The sequence below is a fragment of the Simochromis diagramma genome, unplaced genomic scaffold (genome assembly GCF_900408965.1).
Source record: "Simochromis diagramma unplaced genomic scaffold, fSimDia1.1 OVJJ01000421.1, whole genome shotgun sequence".
NCBI lineage: Eukaryota > Metazoa > Chordata > Actinopteri > Cichliformes > Cichlidae > Simochromis > Simochromis diagramma.
The window spans coordinates 6911933-6933084 of record NW_024387250.1 but is presented as its reverse complement, the minus strand read 5'-3'; the positions used below and the strand labels follow the sequence as shown (position 1 = coordinate 6933084).

General features: G+C 39.7%; 1 protein-coding gene and 1 long non-coding RNA gene across 4 annotated transcripts; one reads left to right on the top strand and one right to left on the bottom strand.

Annotated features, from left to right (window-relative positions):
- Positions 1 to 21: 21 nt before the first annotated feature.
- Positions 22 to 2496, bottom strand: LOC120714925. Its single transcript, XR_005691526.1, has 3 exons — positions 2200 to 2496; positions 1949 to 2011; positions 22 to 1595 (listed from the first exon to the last, which is right to left on the bottom strand). It is a non-coding gene; the product is annotated as an uncharacterized LOC120714925 (long non-coding RNA).
- A 2022-nt stretch (positions 2497 to 4518) lies between these two features.
- Positions 4519 to 10110, top strand: LOC120715164 (polymeric immunoglobulin receptor-like). 3 transcript variants are annotated; one of them, XM_040002002.1, is made up of 9 exons: positions 4519 to 5008; positions 5200 to 5517; positions 5709 to 6002; positions 7743 to 7854; positions 7997 to 8091; positions 8221 to 8255; positions 8395 to 8451; positions 8949 to 9017; positions 9143 to 10110. In XM_040002002.1, exons 1-9 carry the CDS (start codon positions 4963 to 4965, stop codon positions 9194 to 9196), a joined length of 1080 nt encoding a protein of 359 aa, XP_039857936.1. In that variant the 5' UTR covers positions 4519 to 4962; the 3' UTR covers positions 9197 to 10110. The 3 variants fall into 3 exon arrangements, with proteins under 3 accessions (XP_039857936.1, XP_039857933.1, XP_039857935.1); XM_040002001.1 differs by having other exon boundaries at positions 4530 to 4592; positions 4961 to 5008; positions 8949 to 10110; XM_040001999.1 differs by having other exon boundaries at positions 8949 to 10110.
- The last annotated feature ends 11042 nt before the right edge of the window (positions 10111 to 21152 follow it).

Below are 21152 nucleotides of genomic sequence, written 5' to 3'. Positions count from 1 at the left end.
TTTAAGCTTTTTCTTTTTTTTAAACAAGGACATTTCAAAACAGTTTATGCACAGAGTATACTAAACATGCTTTGTAGAACAGGCCAGGATTACTTAGACATCTAACAGCAACATTTATTAAGACTATTGCAACTTTACAATGATTAAAACAATACTGTAGGTAATCTTGTGAATTGATTTAAAGACTGACTGTTCCGTGTTGATAATTTTCACTGTTATACTGTATTACACTGTTACAGTGTGAATTTGATCTTTACTGCAATCTGAATAACTGGTTTTACCCATAAACTAAAAGTGGTTGTACCCTTCTGAATAGCCTATGAGTCACTGTCAGTCATTAACTGAGTCCTTATGTGGCAGGAGGCATCACTGCTAGAGGGGAGGGGCTTCTGCAGTAGTGCAAAAAAATGCATTTACTGTACAGCATTTAAGAATATTAAGTGTCATCACTCTTTAGAACATCACTGGTATCCTGTGGTTGAGGTCACACATTTACAAGTTTGTTAAAAATATACTGCTGTGTTCGTTGAAACAATGTTTTACCATTATTGTTGTCTTCTTCGAAAGGGTGAATGCTTGTATATAGCTCTTGTAAATCGCTGTCATTTAATGGGACAAACCTACTTTCAGAGTTTGACAAGGAGGGTATGGAGACCTCTGCTGTAGAAAGTTCTGGGTTGTGACAATGAGACACATGAGTTCCGCAGGAAAAAAGCTGGATGGGAGTTCTATTACCTTCAGTGGAAACAGAGTGATTGTTATATCCAGCTTTGAATTCCTTCAAAGTGCGGTTGATTCGTGGTAGAAACACATATTGAAGGCAAAATAGGTCTGTTGCATTTTCTAAGTCTAGGATACCAAGTGATTCCAATTCATAAAATATAGGTGCATAAATGCGGCTACAGTTGTTGTTTAAGTCTCGGTTGAAACGCTCAATCCTCTGGTTGTGCACAGAACTTCCCATTAAGACAGAGCTTTCACCCCTGCTTGCTCGCATGTCCTCCCAAATCTGAGCATTCTGTCCTCCGTGATCAGTCCTGATATGCAGGGGTCTGCCAAATTGTCCAACAGCTGCAGTAAAGAGGGCTTTCACAGTCTCAGCTCGATTATTGCTGAAGCACTGAAGAAACATCAACATCCTGCTGTATCCATCTATTGCACCATGAACAACAAACTTCCAACGAATCAGTTTGTGATTTCCATCTATGTGCCATATGAAATTTGGATGAGGCACAGAATATACTCGCCGAGCAACTGCAGTTCTTCTCCTGGATAGAACACCAGCCGAGTCCACCCTCCGCAGTGACTTTCTTACGCGCCATCTTTGAACCACTATGTTTTTGGAACGCAGATGACCCATCAGCATCACTTCTCCAACATTTGGATGTTCAGTTTTTATCTGGGACACTCTGATCTAACTCATGGTCACTGATTACATTGAATTTTGACTCTGAGATATTATAGTCTTGCAGTAACTTATACAGAGTGGGCCTAGAGATGGAAAGGATAGATGCAGCTTCAGTAAAAGATGTTTTCAGGGAAAGAACATTTTCAAATTCCTCTTTGGAAATCTGAAGCCTTCCTTGGTAACCATCCTAGAACACGGCACAGAAAATCTCAATGAGCACAATTCTATAACAAAAGATGGGTAATTTGAGGCAATTGTACGGTGACAGATTAGCTAGAGAGTAATATTTTATCAATAGTTTTAAAATATGAAAGTGAGCAATCAAAAGACACTTCACAGCAAAAACAGTAATAAAATATGACGTAAAACTTGTGAATGTTGTTGGTGGTGATGTGACACTGCTAGTGATGGACCCCTAAGAAGATGAAATGTATGTAGAGTCAGAATCATTACTTTGACAGGTTTTAATTTAAGGTGACATATTACACCAAAGAAAAAACAAAAATCAGTCAGCTAAATGATATGTGTAAGAAGGCCTACCGAGCAGTATGGTATCCCAGTGGAGACGGCAGGTCTACTTGGTCCAGGTGCATTGCTGGATTCCTAAGGAAACATTTACATCAAGAACGACTGTTACGTACCTACCAAATAAATAAATAGAGTTGTATGATGTTCGATCTCTGTCTGCTGCCTACCAAATGAAATAATTGAGGACTAGCTAAGTAATTTAGCTTTGCTAGTTTTGCTAACACTGCTATCAACCCGTCCAAAATGCTATACAATAAACTTACCAAGTGCTGCGTCGTTTGTGAGGTCGAGGGTGCACTATCGTTGAATGGCCGACAAAACGGCTCTTCCAATGTTTTCAGCTAAATCGCTGGACATGCTGGTAGGGAATAGTTGAAGCAGCTCATGGCAGTCAAAAGTGACCGTGATAGGAGCGCAAACACACAACCTGACCACGACCGGCACACTTTAGCACGGGAGGTTTTCTTGAAGCTTTTATTTTGGTATTTCCGTTGACCCGTACAATAAATTTGCATATTAGCTAAATATTTAGTTTCCCGTAACATTTAGATTTAACATTTAACATTTAGATTTAACATTTAGATTTATATATAACATTTAGATTTATATATAACATTTAGATTTAACATTTAACATTTAGATTTATATATAACATTTAGATTTAACATTTAACATTTAGATTTATATATAACATTTAGATTTAACATTTAACATTTAGATTTATACATTAGATTAACATTTAGATTTAACATTTAGCATTTAGATTTAACATTTAAAATCCTGTTTTAAATATGAAAAGTTACAAATGTTTTACTAAATGTTGTAAAAAATGACTCGAAAAAACATGTTTTTGTAAGATTTAGAGCTAAATGTGGAAAAATGTTGCTGTTAATTTCGGCATGTTTCAGTTTACAAACGGCGCCCCATAGACATTTAGATGAGAAAATATATATTTGACACACTTAAGGAAAATACTAATAAAATACAAATAAACAAAATAAATGTTTATTAAGCAATTTTGATAGGAAATTGCTTAATTTTAGAAATGTTTTTGCTGTTTTTCGCGCTATAAAATAGTTGTGTTTTTTTTTAATCATTCATCTTAGCAGTGGGATTTACATGAAAAGAGAAACAAATTAAGTTTGAGTGAAAATGTAAAATTTTTGCACTCTCTGGTCAACTGACACAGTGAATCAAATGACTCAAAAAATCCGATTCACTTTGGTGAGTGACTCATTAAAACTCGATTCAGTAAAAAGAATCAAATTTACCATCACTACTCTCCACTGCACATCTATAAAAGGAGATGAGAACAGAGCTCTCAAGCGGAAGTGTTGCATCTTTACTTAAATTAGGAAATAGAATCAAGTGTTTCTCTGTTCACTCACAAACATGCCTGCCCACCTCACTGTTCTGCTCATCTTTAGTGTACTCAAAGGTCATCACAGGAATCATTTAAATACTTCATGTTTCACAAGCTACTGCCAGCAGATGACAAAACTAATGATTATAAAAATGTGTGATGACAAACACCAAAAAACCTTCAGTGTGACTATTAAAAATTTGACATATTAGGACAGTCATTAGTGATGTGTTGTGATGAGATCAGGCTTTCTGTAATTTACATTTTCACATTCGAGACAGGAAGAGGAAGTAACATAACATAAACTGGTTTAAAGTATTCTCAGTTATCCCCAATATAATACAACTATGTCTTTGTATTTAAAAATACCAGCACACTTTCCCTCCAAAGTGCAGAATAATAAAACTATTTAAAATGCCTCAAAGTGTAAAGCATTCAATTTCTATTCTGACATACAGGTCATTTAGTCAGTGATGTGGACAGCATGTGCAGTTAAGTTTTAATCATAAAAGATATGAAATTGTCAAATAGTAAAAGAAGTAAAAACAAATCAAACTGTTTCTTCCGTCCTGTGTTTCCTTCATTTGCTTGTTGTCCTAGTATGTCATGTTTCCATTGTGATTTAATCACCTTTTTGTTGCTTTTCCTTCTCAATTGTCATATTTGTTATGTTCTACAACAGGGTGAAAAACGGTCACAGAAAGCTAATCACCACACATTTTTTTAATACTAAACCTATAGTTGCTTTGTTATCCATATCTATGTTATTGGACTCTTTGTCACTCACTGCTGCAGCATGTTGTGTGCTCATATCATCTTGTAGCCTATTTTAGTCCCCTGTATATAACAACATTATAAAACCCTTATGCTTTATTCTTAAAAACATACAGCTTTATTGCACAGTTCTTTGTTACGTTTGGCTGTCTTTAACATCATTGACACGATGCCTGGTTTAAATGAAATAAAGAAGCATCAAAAGCATCAACATCAATGGATAATCCTGACCTCTAGTTTCAGGATTTATGAGAACTCACAGCACTTGTTTACCTTTTTTTGTTTTTAAATTTCACTCATGTACTGTCAGTGTTATTCAATATTATGGGAATGCATATTAATGTTTTCTTGTAGCAATAAGTAAATGAGTCCATAAAGTTGTCAAGTAGTGGTCGAGAGACCGCGGAGATTGGCTTTAAAAGTAAGACCCACCCACCTATTCTTCGCTCAGACGTCCTTACTTTCGTGTCAGGAGCTCGGATACCTTCTGATCGTCAGCCTTCCTTCACCGTAGGTTCCGTAAGTACTGTGTCTCTTTGCATTCTGCCATCCCGGTCATGTTCCCGCTCCGTTGATAACACCGATTTCTGTCCGAATCCGCGGTTTGCGCTCTTGGTGTTACTAAATTAAACTGTGTGCATCTTCCAACCCATCGCCAGGTCTTTGCCGCGTCTAGTCAGCACGCAACACGGGCGAATCCGTGCGTCCCCGTACTGACAAAAGCTTTTAAATGTTGTCGATGGTAATTTCTATACCTACTCTACAGCAAAAGATAAAAATAAAAAATAACATCTGATAGTAGAGGAATTAGGAGGAAGGAAGGATTGTTGCATTTGCATAAATTCAAAAATAGATTCAGACTTGACCATGTCTAATTCCACTCACAGCCATGGCTGCTCATCTCATCGTTCTTTTCCTCTTCAGTGTGCAAACAGGTTGGTGACCTCATTTTTCAAAGGTTAATGTCAGCAGATGAAAAAATTAATGACTGTTATTTTTTTTTGTATTATTCAGTTTTATACTTGACAATACTGTAATGTTTCTACATGTGCAACATAGTTGTGCAAGATAAGTAAACAAAGAATGTATTAAGTAAACATAACCATCAAAACACTTCTTTTTGCAGGAGTTCACAGCACAACTATAGTCAGTAAAGTTTCAGTAAAAGCTGGAAAATCTATCTCCATCCCATGTTTCTATCACTACCAATACAGAGACCATGTGAAGTACTTGTGTAAAGGATATTTTTGGACATCCTGCAAATATGCAGTGAAAACAAATGAAGCAGACCCTTCAGGAAAATATTTAATCTCTGATGACAAAAAAGAGCAAATTTTCACTGTGACTATAAACCATCTGACAAATCAAAACACTCATTACTGGTGTGGACTGAAGAATACAGCACTAGATAATGGAGTGTATTTTCAGCTGTTAGTTACCAATGGTAAGTGCCTATTTATATACTCCAAATTTTTTTTCTTAAAAAATTTGAGTTTTTCTTAGAATATTTTTAACAGTGACTGAATGTCCTTTTATTTGTCATTTAAACCTAATGAGAATTGATATGAAGTCAGAATTACCCATTATTTTTTCATTAATCCATTGTTTCCATTTTTGTATTCATTTTACCTTAAGGTACTCCCAGTCTCTATGTGGATCATCAGAGGATTACAGGATATATTGGAGAAAACATAACCATCAGATGTCACCACAGTAACTCTGGAGAAATGAAGTGGTGCAGGCTGGGCAGGAACTGTGTGACAGGATCATCTGGATCTATAGATGGAACAACAGTGACCGCTCATATTAGCGAACCAAATGTTTTCACAGTGACAATGAGTGGACTAAGGACGAAGGACAGTGGCTGGTATTGGTGTGCTGAAGGCGACATTCAGATACCAGTATATTTAAATGTTACTGAGAACACTAGTAAGTACTGCAAATTATAAATTCTACATGTATGTGAATCACATCCATTGTAAATGTTAGTACTCTAAGAGATACAGTGGGGCAAAAAAGTATTTAGTCAGCCACCGATTGTGCAAGTTCCCCCACTTAAAATGATGACAGAGGTCAGTAATTTGCACCAGAGGTACACTTCAGCTGTGAGAGACAGAATGTGAAAAATAAATCCATGAATTCACATGGTAGGATTTGTAAAGAATTTATTCGTAAATCAGGGTGGAAAATAAGTATTTGGTCACCTCAAACAAGGAAAATCTCTGGCTCTCACAGACCTGTAACGTCTTCTGTAAGAAGCTTTTCTGTCCCCCACTCGTTACCTGTATGAATGGCACCTGTTTGAACTCATCATCTGTATAAAAGACACCTGTCCACAGCCTCAAACAGTCAGACTCCAAACTCCGCCATGGCCAAGACCAAAGAGCTTTCGAAGGACACCAGGAAAAGTATTGTAGACCTGCACCAGACTGGGAAGAGTGAATCTACAATAGGCAAGCAGCTTGGTGTGAAAAAATCAACTGTGGGAGCAATCATCAGAAAATGGAAGACATACAAGACCACTGATAATCTCCTTCGATCTGGGGCTCCACGCAAGATCTCATCCCGTGGGGTCAAAATGATCATGAGAACGGTGAGCAAAGATCCCAGAACCACACGGGGGGACCTGGTGAATGACCTGCAGAGAGCTGGGACCAAAGTAACAAAGGTCACCATCAGTAACACACTACAACGGCAGGGAATCAAATCCCGCAGTGCCAGACGTGTTCCGCTGCTGAAGCCAGTGCATGTCCAGGCCCGTCTGAAGTTTGCCAGAGAGCACATGGATGATACAGCAGAGGATTGGGAGAATGTCATGTGGTCAGATGAAACCAAAGTAGAACTTTTTGGTATAAACTCAACTCGTCGTGTTTGGAGGAAGAAGAATACTGAGTTGCATCCCAAGAACACCATACCTACTGTGAAGCATGGGGGTGGAAACATCATGCTATGGGGCTGTTTTTTCTGCCAAGGGGACAGGACGACTGATCCGTGTTAAGGACAGAATGAATGGGGCCATGTATCGTGAGATTTTGAGCCAAAACCTCCTTCCATCAGTGAGAACTTTGAAGATGAAACGAGGCTGGGTCTTCCAACATGACAATGATCCAAAACACACCGCCCGGGCAACAAAGGAGTGGCTCCGTAAGAAGCATTTGAAAGTCCTGGAGTGGCCTAGCCAGTCTCCAGACCTCAACCCCATAGAAAATCTGTGGTGGGAGTTGAAAGTCCGTGTTGCTCGGCGACAGCCCCAAAACATCACTGCTCTCGAGAAGATCTGCATGGAGGAATGGGCCAAAATACCAGCTACTGTGTGTGCAAACCTGGTAAAGACCTATAGTAAACGTTTGACCTCTGTTATTGCCAACAAAGGTTATGTTACAAAGTATTGAGTTGTATTTTTGTTACTGACCAAATACTTATTTTCCACCCTGATTTACGAATAAATTCTTTACAAATCCTACCATGTGGATTCATGGAATTTTTTTTTTTTCACATTCTGTCTCTCACAGTTGAAGTGTACCTCTGGTGCAAATTACTGACCTCTGTCATCATTTTAGGTGGGGGAACTTGCACAATCGGTGGCTGACTAAATACTTTTTTGCCCCACTGTATTAAGACAGTCATTGTTACAGTACTCTGCTGATGATGTTCTTTTTTGAATTATAGCCACCACCCCTACTACTACCAGTATTACTATTCACACTGTTGATGGAAATGGAAAATTTACTACAATGGAGCAATGGAATAATTTTACAATAGTACAAAATGGACAACACAGGTCAGATTTTGTTCTTTTTTTATATGCAGCATTTAGTAATACTATACTTTTTAAGGGAGTCTGTATAATGATTTTTTATTTTGTTTTTTTTTTTTACGGACTAAATAAAGCAAATTACCTTTTTTTGAACTGCATGTTGCAGAGCTTCATTTCCTCCAAAGATCCTCATCATCCCTCTAAGTGTTTTGATCGTGATCGTAATTGTGGTGCTGTTCATCTGGTTTATACTCAGACACAGTAAGTCTCACTGAATTTTGATTTAGATCTGTGGAAAATTTACTAGGAAATCTTTAAAATGAAATGAATGAATATTTAGGTTATTCTGCATCGTACACAGACTTAATAACAGCAGTTTTATTTTACTAGAACAGAGCAAAGCAGAATCATCAGCCACAGCAATGGTAAGTTATACTGACTCTTTTTCCCCCTTCTGGGTATTGGTACATGATACTAAAAAAAAATAGGAAAAGTACATCACAGGGCAAACTTTCATAATGACAGTTTACTGATGTTTTACTTGTGTTATGTTCTTCAATGCAGGCTGGAGATGAAGTAACATACTCTGAAGTTAGAACCAAGAAAAAACGTTTACCCAAGGTAACCAACTACAGCAGTATCAAGCAATTAAATTTAAGAATTTTCATTAAACATTTCGGTCATCTGACAGTACATTAGATGTGTAAACTATTACAGATTCATTTCTAATATGTCTGAGAAAAATCAATCCTCATAGGGTAAACTGTTCTTGTGTGTTTTTATAACTTGAAAAATACAACGGCAGCTATCAGAAGAAATTAGATCATGAGTAAAAAAGCTGTATTTTGCTTCTGATAAGTCAAACCTTTATCTCTTTTAATTTTTTTGAATACTGATATTTTGTCAACAACACTGACACCCTGCACTTACAAAAGTGAGAGTGCTACAGTAGCAGAAAAGTCTGCTCCAGTCATGGAAATGTGGGAAAAATCACCTGAGGTAATCCTAACATGGTACAAATACACGTTTATCTTAGGAATACAAGTAGGCTTCTTCTTTTTTTTACTTAAAGCACAGCAGAAGTGTAAAGTGCTCAGTTTATACTTTTCATTTTTCAGAGTTCATTTGCTGAAAGTGACACGGAACTCGTGTATAGTTCTGTTGTTGAGAAACAGCGTAATAAAAGGGTAAATATTAAAAGACCTGAAACCAACCACACACCGTTTCTCACTTCCTTTGTTTCCTTTTAATTTGGTCACATTTTTCTTTGCTTTTATTCCTAATTGTCAGATTTGTTTCTATTCCCCAACAGGCTGAAGGAAAAGAAACAGAAGTTACATACAGCACATTAGCTAATCTCTACTGAAATGCTTTGACATTCAAACATTTATGCAATCTTAACTTTCTCTGTACCTGTGTTACTGGAGTCCTTGTGAGACAAATGATGTAATGTGTTATCTGATGCCATCAACATGTTATGTAGCAAATATTTTCTTCATCTTTTCAAAGATTTTGTAAAAAATCTATTGAGTTGTTCAAAAATCAAAGTTGTTGTCACAGGCTGGGTCTTTGACCCTGCATTTTGTGTTCATTTTGTTTAGTGGATTTTTTTATATTCTACTTCTTATTTAGTACTTATTGTTGGTATTATTAGTTAGGATTTGAGTTGACATTCCTTTATGTTAAGTTCATCTAGTTATCTTACAGCTCCTAAATTGCACAGTGTTTAGTCCTTTGTTCATCAGGTCTTTCTTTGTGTCATCGCCCCTTGTGTTTTAGTCTCCCTTGTTGGTTCATGCTGTCAAGTTAGTATCATGTCTGCATCACATCATGTTTCCTTTTTATTTTTTAAAATCTTGCTTCCATGTTTTGTGTGCTCAGTTTACACTTCTCCTGTGGTGTTATTATGGTCTAATGTGTCAGCTGTTTTCTCATGTGTTTTCACTTCCCCTAAACTCCCCTATGTGTATTTTAGTCTGTGTGTGTTCTTTCAGTCTTCGTCAGATCGTCTGTGTTACCACCCATCTCGTCTTGTCAAGTTTTTTTTCATGATTTTTTTGTTCTGGGCATGTTCACGTTTCTAGTTCATGTTTATTGATGTCATAGTTTCTCTCATGCCCTAGTGCAAAATCATGTTCATAGTTGTTCATAGTCTGTTCTAGTGTTCCCAGTTTAGGATTTAGTTTAGTTTTTGCTAGGGATGGGTATTGAAACCCGGTTCTTGTTGAGAACCGGTTCTCACTGTTTCAGTTCCTTGGAATTGTTTGCCATTTTTATCGATTCCAGTCGCCCTGAATGACGTCACCACGTTGCGGAGCATCATTTACCTGGCAGGAAACATGGCGGCTCAAACGCTCAAAAGTTTGGTTATACTTTACGAGAACAGATGACAACAGGGCAACTTACAATACTTGCAAAGTAGATATTTCATTTAAGGGAGGAAACACTACGAATATGCAAAAGCATTTGCTCACGAAACACACAATAACCTTAAATGAATGTTGTGTTTTTAATTCCGCTCCGGACTCGTGAATCTCAACCCAGCAGCAGCGGTAACGTTTGCACGTCCTCTCCCGTTAATGCAGCAGGTAAATAATCAACTAACAGTGCATATTATGTTAGCGCGATCTGCCTTATTACAAAACCTGCCATTACTGTGCATTTAGGTGACCATGATGAGAGAGACAGGCAGAGTCTGGCTGGCTCAGATGCTGGCAGTTGTCGCTGCAGTCTACCGTTAGCGTTTCCTTTCAGGCAAGGATAGACGAATGTCACCGAGCAGTGATTAAGTTTGTGGTCAAAGGCCATTTGCCACAGCAGATGCCCCGATTTTCAGTAAGTGAATGTGTTTAATTGTAGGCAGGGACATTACTGGATATTCTTGTGTAATTGCTACATAATAATTTATGTTATACTTTGTTATTGTTACAGAAGAATATTTATTTTATTGCTTTACATTTACAGTTTTTTTTCCTGGGGACCCTGTGACACCCCATTGAAGAGCCATAGGCTGGATCTCTTAAGATCTCACTGCTGGGTTTGTAAGGCCATGTTACTCCTAAATTTCTATCTTGTTCAAAGAGAAGATATAAAGCAAAGTTCTAAGCTAATCGACCTTAGTGTTCTCCTTTTTTTTTAAAAAAAGAATCGATAAAGAATCGAATCGTTAAACAGAATCGAAAATGGAATCGGGATCGTGAAAATCTTATCAATACCCATCCCTAGTTTTCGCTACGGCTCATGTTGCCTTGTTTTGTTTCTTGTAATCAGCTGTAATAAAGGCTTGTTTTCACTTTAACACTCAAGTCAAGTTCTTTGTCCCTTTGTGTCTGCTCTTTGGTCTGTTAAACTAAAACAAGAAGCATAGACCTGTCCTTTTGCTCTAAGCATCAACATCAACATTTGTATTTGTTGTACTTTGTTTATCTAGCTTCTAAATGATGTAGATGCTTGGTTCTAACCTATAACAATTTATAAAATTGATGTAACTAAAAATAAGACCACAAGGAACTAGTAGCAAGGCACGTTTGAAGTGTTGGATTTTGCATACATTTCAAAATACAGCCAGACTTGACAGTGGTTCATGTGGTTGTCCACACACAGGCATGGCTACTTATTGTTTTTCTTTTTCTCTTTAATGTACTTGAAGGTCTGTCACATGAGTTGTTTAAATACATCCTGTTTCAAAGGCTAACATCAGCAGATTATAATAAATTTGTCAGTAAAATCCAGTAATGTAATGGAGAATTTTTGAAGTAAACATAATCATTAAAATAAATTACATACATTAAAAAGTTATTTGTTCTTGTTGCAGGGGTTACAGCATAACTACAGTCAGCAAAGTCTCAGTAACAGCATAAAAATCTATGTCTCCATGATTCCCAATATAAAAACCTGTACTTCTGTGACACATGTCACTGGTACATGTGCTATAATGCAGTAAAACAAACAAGCCATACATTTCAGGAAAGTATTTGATTTCAAAAAAAAAAAATAGCGCATTATGCTATGCAGTTGAGATTTATGAAGGGGTTATGTTTAAATTAAACAAATGTATCTTTATGGCTCCGCCTATTTGTATCCATATGGTCATCAATCCAGTCCTTTTTAGTCACTTCAAGCGAGTTTACAGGACTGTGATGTTAAATTTCTTAGAATTACTGCTGTCCTCTTGGCTAAATTTCTCTTAAAAAACACATTTTTGATGTCAATGACACTTTTTGCCCAGATATAAACTGATTGCAGGGGCTGATAGGAGCTTCTAAGTAGGGTACAGTGGGGCAAAAAAGTATTTAGTCAGCCACCGATTGTGCAAGTTCCCCCACTTAAAATGATGACAGAGGTCAGTAATTTGCACCAGAGGTACACTTCAACTGTGAGAGACAGAATGTGAAAAAAAAATCCATGAATTCACATGGTAGGATTTGTAAAGAATTTATTCGTAAATTAGGGTGGAAAATAAGTATTTGGTCACCTCAAACAAGGAAAATCTCTGGCTCTCACAGACCTGTAACGTCTTCTGTAAGAAGCTTTTCTGTCCCCCACTCGTTGCCTGTATTAATGGCACCTGTTTGAACTCATCATCTGTATAAAAGACACCTGTCCACAGCCTCAAACAGTCAGACTCCAAACTCCGCCATGGCCAAGACCAAAGAGCTTTCGAAGGACACCAGGAAAAGTATTGTAGACCTGCACCAGACTGGGAAGAGTGAATCTACAATAGGCAAGCAGCTTGGTGTGAAAAAATCAACTGTGGGAGCAATCATCAGAAAATGGAAGACATACAAGACCACTGATAATCTCCCTCGATCTGGGGCTCCACGCAAGATCTCATCCCGTGGGGTCAAAATGATCATGAGAACGGTGAGCAAAGATCCCAGAACCACACAGGGGGACCTGGTGAATGACCTGCAGAGAGCTGGGACCAAAGTAACAAAGGTCACCATCAGTAACACACTACAACGGCAGGGAATCAAATCCAGCAGTGCCAGACGTGTTCCGCTGCTGAAGCCAGTGCATGTCCAGGCCTGTCTGAAGTTTGCCAGAGAGCACATGGATGATACAACAGAGGATTGGGAGAATGTCATGTGGTCAGATGAAACCAAAGTAGAACTTTTTGGTATAAACTCAACTCGTCGTGTTTGGAGGAAGAAGTTGCATCCCAAGAACACCATACCTACTGTGAAGCATGGGGGTGGAAACATCATGCTATGGGGCTGTTTTTCTGCCAAGGGGACAGGACGACTGATCAGTGTCAAGGACAGAATGAATGGGGCCATGTATCGTGAGATTTTGAGCCAAAACCTCCTTCCATCAGTGAGAACTTTGAAGATGAAACGAGGCTGGGTCTTCCAACATGACAATGATCCAAAACACACCGCCCGGGCAACAAAGGAGTGGCTCCGTAAGAAGCATTTGAAAGTCCTGGAGTGGCCTAGCCAGTCTCCAGACCTCAACCCCATAGAAAATCTGTGGCGGGAGTTGAAAGTCCGTGTTGCTCGGCGACAGCCCCAAAACATCACTGCTCTCGAGAAGATCCGCATGGAGGAATGGGCCAAAATACCAGCTACTGTGTGTGCAAACCTGGTAAAGACCTATAGTAAACGTTTGACCTCTGTTATTGCCAACAAAGGTTATGTTACAAAGTATTGAGTTGTATTTTTGTTATTGACCAAATACTTATTTTCCACCCTGATTTACGAATAAATTCTTTACAAATCCTACCTTGTGGATTCATGGATTTTTTTTTCACATTCTGTCTCTCACAGTTGAAGTGTACCTCTGGTGCAAATTACTGACCTCTGTCATCATTTTAGGTGGAGGAACTTGCACAATCGGTGGCTGACTAAATACTTTTTTGCCCCACTGTAGGTAGGGTAGGGTAGGTAGGGCTGGGTATCGTCACTGATTTAAAAAATAGATTCAATTCTGGTTCACAAGGTCCCGAATCGATTCGATCCACGATTCGATTCGAATCGGGGAAATTTTGCCTCAGACAGTCAGAAATATTATAATTCTGATCACTTATCAGTACATGTCGATATTTTTATATCTATAAAAAGAAAACTGACACTTGTGAGACTTTATCAAAGGTGTAAGCATCACAGCAGATTCCTTTGTGTCAAAGTAACTGAGGATAAAACACAGAAAAACATGAAGGCAGTTTTCCTGGTCTGGGATTTTATAGCAGATGACCTTAAAAATATTGTGCAGTCAAAAACAAAGTGAAGCAGAGCAAAGTTACAGAGGTTTGATTAGAGACACAGCTAAGCATTTTGAAATTTTTCATAATTTTAAAAAGTTTACATTTTTTTTCAGTATTGAACAGCAGAAATGAGGCTTTCTTGTCGGAAGTAAAAACAAAACCAAAACAGCAGCCAACACCGTAGACTGGTGGGTAATAAATAAGCGAATAATGCAAAAAACTTTTTAGATGGGAAACTATTACTGAGAGAGAGAGAGAGCTCTACATGAAGTGTGATTTTATCGTGGTGGAAGCAAAACAGCAAAAGTCAGAGGAAATTCGTGACGATGTTTATGTGAAGCGAAATGTGAAGCGTAGTTTGGATCGTCTTTGGCTGCTGGTTCAGTCAATATTGTTTGGAGAGAGATAAAACCTGCAGCTTCAGAATCTAGCACAAAAAGGACATAAACACAAAGCGCCTGCTGACGCTTCAAAATCAGTGAGCTGTCGGCTTTCAGCCCCGACGCCGTGTCCGCGTATGTGCCGTCGGGTGAGAAACATCTCAATTCTCCAAAAGGTGGCAGAATTTCTACCCCCTGAAAGCTGAGAACTCAGGTTATCAGGTTTCAAGGGGAGTCAAAGTTGGTCAAGTTTTCTTACCTTTTCATCAGTCTGTTTATCCACTGGTTTTTGGTTTATAAGGAAACGGGTTGTATAATTGTGCTTTCTCATAAAAACAAATGCTTATTTAGTTCTGTGATGTTCAACTTTATTTTTTATTATGACACCGAGAAAATTACGGTGGCCCCTAGAGACAAAGCACGTACAAACTCCAAAACACTTACAAACTGCAAAACACGTACAAATTTCAAAGCACGTACGAGCTCCGAAGCACGTGCAAACTCCAAAACACGTACAAACTCCAAAGCACAAACAAACTCCAAAACACGTACAAATTTCAAAGCACGTACGAGCTCCGAAGCACGTGCAAACTCCAAAACACGTACAAACTCCAAAGCACAAACAAACTCCAAAGCACAAACAAACTCCAAAACACTTACAAACTGCAAAGCACGTACAAATTTCAAAGCACGTACGAGCTCCGAAGCATGTGCAAACTCCAAAACACATGCAAACTCTAGGGGCATTGTTGAGCTCGATTTGCAAAATAAACAGGCAAGTTTGTTGCAAACACATGGAGTTGGATACCTGCGGAAAAGACCTGCAAGGAAAGAACAACCACACTCATATATATTAAAATCATTAAAAAAAAAAAAAAATGTTCATTTACCTGTTACTACCACAAACCAAATCCGGTCGTTGGTACTTCCTGGCTTGTGTAGCCACTAGGTAACAAAAGCTCAACACTGCCCCTAGCGTCCTGGAGCACTTCCGTTGTGTTTTGGAGTTTGCATGTGTTTTGAATTTTGTACCTATTTTGGAGTTTGCATGTGTTTTGGAGTTTTGTACGTGCTTTGGAGTTTGTACGTGCTATTTCTGTAGGGGCCACCGTAGAAAACAGATCTTCACGTAGAAAGACCTGTTGATGGAGATGGCAAATAGAGGAGAGAATGAGGGAAGGAGGGGGTAAGGTAGTGATGTGCGATACCACTGATTTCCTTTCCGATCCGATACCAAGTAATATTCAGGGTGGTATCGACGATACTGATCCGATAACGATACTTTGTACAAAAACTTATTTTATTTATTGTATCTCAAATTGTAGCGTCATAATGATTACAGGACATCAGATTACTTGTTCTTATCACTTAATAATGCAGGGTTCATCATATAGAAATAAAAAAAAATGAAGTTGTGCGCGATTTGAACACCTTGCCTGCCTGCAGCACTAAAGGACTCCGTGAGAGACGTCTGTCTCGCCCTAGCAGCACCTGTCCCTCTCATCCTCTTCAGTTTGCCTCAACATACGCTTGTCATATTCTGTGATATGATTTACTCTGAGGTGTTTGACTAGGTTAGTGATGTTGCCACAACCATACATGCCAACCCTCCCGATTTTCCCGGGAGAATCCCGAATTTCAGTGTCCCTCCCGAAAATCTCCTGGAGCCACCATTCTCCCCGATTTTCCACCCGGACAACAAAATTGAAAAACCACATCGCAAATTCATAGCGCGGCCCAGCCAATTCCAGTTTCCAACAATGGCGGCAGCTGCTTAGTTTTAATATTACTCTTATTTCTCTTTTCTGGGTCACAAAAAAACTTTTAACATATTTTCAGGTGAGGATGTAGCTGTGTAAACTTCAAATATCTGAGCCGACCGACACATCATTTTCAAACCCCCGCGGCCTTTCGCTACTCGTGTTAAACATGATATATAAGCCACTTTGATAGCTTAAAAATGTTATTGTTTGGCTTTTTCAGTGTTTTATTTGTTCGTGGGTAAATCGGTTTGGCTGAGATTAAAGTTATTAGATTAGATTAAATTAAATGTAACTTTATTAATCCATCCGGTGGGTTCCTCCGGGGTTTTCACACAGCTGAATAAACGTCAAACAGAAAACTGACTAAACAGCAGTGTGAGACGGTCGAGAGTTTACGTCAGCGCCCTGTTATATTTTAGATAGCAAGGAGCAGACGGCAGCATTTCACTCCACCGAGGGAGCTCGTGACGTACTACCCGGTACCACCGGGTCCTCAGGTGGAAGCAGCCTCTGAATTTGGACACCCCCGCTGTTTCCAGGCCGGCCAATAATAACGGTGACATTTAATGTATTTTATCTGATAAATAAACCCTGTAAAAATTATTTATCACCCCCCTCCCCCAATTCTGAGGTCTCAAAGTTGGCAAGTATGGCCACAACACCTCACTCTTGGAGCACTTTTTTGCCACATGTATCGCAAACCATGTCTCAGCTGTTTGTGGAGGTAAAATACGTCCACACATGATTCCAATTACGCTCAGCCATTGTTGTGAGTGCGCACACCAGTGGCTGCGAGACATTTATACAGCTGTATTTCGCACATAATTATGAAAGGCGGAAGAGGAAGTAGTTCCTTTGAATGTAGACAATCCGAATGTTATAGTTTCTTTCCAAGGTTCAAGGTTCAAGGTTCTTTATTTGTCACATGCATAGTTGTGATATTCTGGATTAGGCTCTTAAAAGGATCAGGACAGAAGGACGTGGATAGGTGCCTTTATTGAACAGCAGGACATCACACACTAACTTGTTGTTTCTTAGCGGTGCAGAAAACTACCCTTTTTTGTTGTTATATATTGGTCAACCAAGAACTAGCCCTGTAACAGGCACTTCTGTATTTTACCACTGGGGGGCAACAATTCACTCTATTACATTCCTCCCCTTTTAGATTCGTAATTGAAATAAGCAACCCTTTAAAGAATGTATTTCACTGCCCCCACCAAAAAGAAATATTCTGTGGCCCTTACGAACAATGAACAATGTAGCCATTACTTCCATTATTAACTCTTCACTTCTAAAATAACTGGCAGTAAATAACTAAAACATAACTCTACATTTTCAAAGATTCAGTCTCTTTGGGGGAACTCTGCGTCTCTCTGGGTATCTGCGTTCCACAGATGGGCTTTGGGTGGTTTCTGGGGTGGATACTGGTGGTTCATCGGTTGTCTGTTTAGGTGGTTCAGGAGGTAAGGAGTGTGATGTTAAAATCCCAGGTGGACTTGGTGGTATCTCTGGAACAACACTGTCCATAATCACTTCTGGCCGTCCCTCTGAAACCGGTGAAAATATAACTGGGGGTTTCTCCACAGTCTGTCTCCATGGTAACAGGTGATCCACGTGTATTGTGCGTGTTCTCTGTCCCTCTTGTATCAGGTAAGTAACACTTCCCATTTTCTTCAGAACTGTTCCCTGAGTCCATTTTGTTTCCCCCCCCCCTGAAGTTTCGGATACACACAGCGTCTCCCTCCGAAAAAACACGAACAGGTTGGGTTTTGTAATCATGGTGTCGCTTCTGCTCAGACTGTTTCTGTTCAATGTGTCTGCTTAGTTCAGGTTTCAGCAGGCTGAAGCGAGTCCGGATCTGACGTTTCAGGAACAACTCTGCTGGTGTACGACCCGTCACAGTGTGCGGTGTACTGCGATACATGATAAGGAAGTTTGCCAAACGATGACTGAGTGGCAATGTGGCCTTACCATCTGCTTCCAGCACATTTTTCATCAGAGATCGTTTCAGGATTTGTACTGACCTCTCTGCTGCCCTGTTTGATGCAGGATGATGGGCAGGAACAGCTGTGTGTCTGATCCCATTTAACTCCAGAAACTGATTGAATTCCTTTGACACAAGTTGAGGTCCATTGTCTGAAACAAGCTCTTCTGGAAGTCCATATGAAGCAAATAACCCTCTCAAAACCTCAATGGTGTTGTGTGAGGTAATGGATGGCATAGGGAACACTTCCAACCATTTTGAATGACTGTCAATGACAACTAAAAAGTACTGCTTGCCTTTTTCAGCGAAATCAATGTGAATCCGTTGCCAAACTCTCTCAGGCCACTTCCACGGATGGAGTGGTGCAACGGGTGGTGACTTCTGTACAGCCTGACAGACTGAGCAGCTTTGAACCAGTTCTTGTATATCACCATCACAGCCTGGCCACCACAGGTAACTGCGAGCGAGTGCTTTCATACGACAGATACCTGGATGTTCATGATGCAGGTCTTCCAGCACTTTCTGTTGGTAAACCGGTGGAATGATGACCCGTTGTCCCCAAAGAACACATCCTTGTTCTGCTGACAGCTCGTGTCTGCGTGTAAAGTAAGGCTTAAGTGATTCGTCTTGCATATAACTCGGCCACCCATTCATGGTGTAGCTCCAGACCTTGCTGAGGATTGGATCTTTCATGGTTGCTCTCTCAATGTCTTTAGCTACTATTGGTAGCTCTTCCACATGTGAGAAATAGAAGATACTTCCCTCCTCTGCAATGTTGTCTGGCGTATTCCGAGGTAGACGTGACAATGCATCTGCATTAGCATGTTCAGCTGATCTTCTATATTCAATGTCATAGTTGTATGCCATTAGAATAAGAGCCCAGCGTTGCATTCTTAGTGCAGCAAGTGTTGGGACAGCTGACTTTGGCCCTAGTATAGCCAGCAGTGGCTTATGATCTGTTATGAGGGTGAATTTCCTTCCATACAGATATTTATGGAATTTCTTTACTCCAAAAATTATGGCAAGGGCCTCTTTTTCTATCTGGGCATACTTTCGCTCAGCTTCAGTTAATGTTCTTGATGCGAAAGCCACAGGCCTTTCCTCTCCATTTTCCATGACATGAGAGATGACTGCGCCCAATCCATAAGGTGATGCATCGCAGGCTAACTTCAATGGCAGATTTGTGCTGTAGTGCACCAACACTTTGTTCTGCAGCAGTAGACTTTTTGCATCCCTGAATGCTTTTGCACATTCCATGGTCCAAATCCATTTAGCATCTTTTCTCAACAGGTTATGCAAAGGCTGAAGAATGGTGGATGGATTTTCCAAAAATCGACTGTAGTAATTTAGAAGACCAAGAAAAGACTTCAGTTCAGTGACGTTTGTTGGTTCTGGTGCATTTGCTATGGCTGCTACCTTTTCCTCTAAAGGATGCAGACCATCCCTGTCAATACGATGTCCCAGGTACTCCACACTGCTCTGAAGAAAGTGGCACTCGGAAAGCTTCACTCTGACACCATGCTTCTCCAGACGTGTGAGTACTTCCTCCAACCTCTTCAAATGATCCCTTTCAGATGAAGCAGTGATGAGGATGTCATCCAAAAAGCAGGTGACATGCTCCATCCCCTGAAGGATTTGATCCATCACAGACTGGAAAAGAGCCGGAGCACTGGAAACACCATAGCTGAGGCGATTGTACTTATAGAGACCTTTGTGTGTGTTGATGACCAGATACTTCTCTGATTCTTCATCTAACTGTAGCTGCTGATAGGCATGAGAAAGGTCAAGTTTACTGAAGGATGTTCCTCCAGCTAAAGTGGCAAACAAATCTTCAGTATTTGGAAGTGGATATCTTTCCTCTTCAACACACCGGTTGACACTGACTTTGTAGTCACCACATATCCTAATTGTTTTGTCTGCTTTTGGCACAGTAACAATAGGGGATGCCCACTCACTTTTCTCAACCTTTGAAATAACCTTCACCTTTTCCAATCTGTCCAGCTCCTTTTCCACAGCTTCTTTTAGTGCATAAGGAACTGGGCGAGCTTTACAGAAAATTGGTGTGGTGTTTGGTTTAGTGTGGATTCTAGCTTTAAATCCCTTTATGCAGCCTTGGTCATCCGAAAACACTGCCTGATGGCGCTGAATCACTTCTAGTACTCCTGGCTTTGCTTCTTTCTGCACCAGTACCTTGTGTACTGTGAAAATCTGTTTCCAGTTCAGCTGTAGTTTCTTTAACCAGTTTCGTCCAATCAGAGCTGGTCTGTCTCCCTGAACAACGATCAGTGGTAGGGTGATGTTTTGAGTCCCATACTGTACTGGTAACATAATATATCCACGCACAGCAATGTGTTGGCCTGAGTAGGACTTGAGCTTTAGCCCACTGGCTGGTTTTATAGGAAAATGAGTGAGATGCATCTGATAATACTTGTCTGATACTACCGACACTGCTGATCCTGTATCCAGCAGCATGGTGGTGTTCTTGCTCCCAAGCGCAACATCCACTGTGTATCCCTTCTCACTGGAGGTGATGGAGTACATTGAATAAACTCCAAAAAGTTCAGCTTCATCATTCCTACTTGAGCATTCATCCTCAGTTTCCAAATACTGAGTTTGCTGACTGAATTTTTTATTCCTGCAAGCACGTGCAATGTGTCCTATTTTTGCACAAACATGACACTTTTCACTCTTAAATTTGCACTCACGTGCTGAATGCTTTCCACCACAACGATAACATGGTTGCTTCATTCCTGTGTCTTTTTTAGGTCCCTTCCAGTTCTTTGGCTTGTTATTGCCCTCTTGCCTGTTCTGTCCTTTCCATCCTTTGTTGAAAAAATTTGGAGCATTTGTCAAGGCATTTACGTGGTGAGGGTCCTGGCGTCCTGAGAACTCCATCGTATTTTTCGAAGCGAGTTCCATGGATACGGCAATCTCACATGCACGTGGAAATGTAAGATCCTTTTCCGATAGTAGCTTGCGCTGCACAGCAT

Excerpts from the sequence above, each read along its gene's own strand:
- LOC120715164 (XM_040001999.1), top strand. The coding sequence starts at position 4,963 with ATGGCTGCTCATCTCATCGTTCTTTTCCTCTTCAGTGTGCAAACAG. Across the intron at positions 7,855-7,996 it reads GTACAAAATGGACAACACAG|AGCTTCATTTCCTCCAAAGA; the intron begins GTCAGATTTTGT and ends TGCATGTTGCAG. Across the intron at positions 8,256-8,394 it reads AATCATCAGCCACAGCAATG|GCTGGAGATGAAGTAACATA; the intron begins GTAAGTTATACT and ends TCTTCAATGCAG.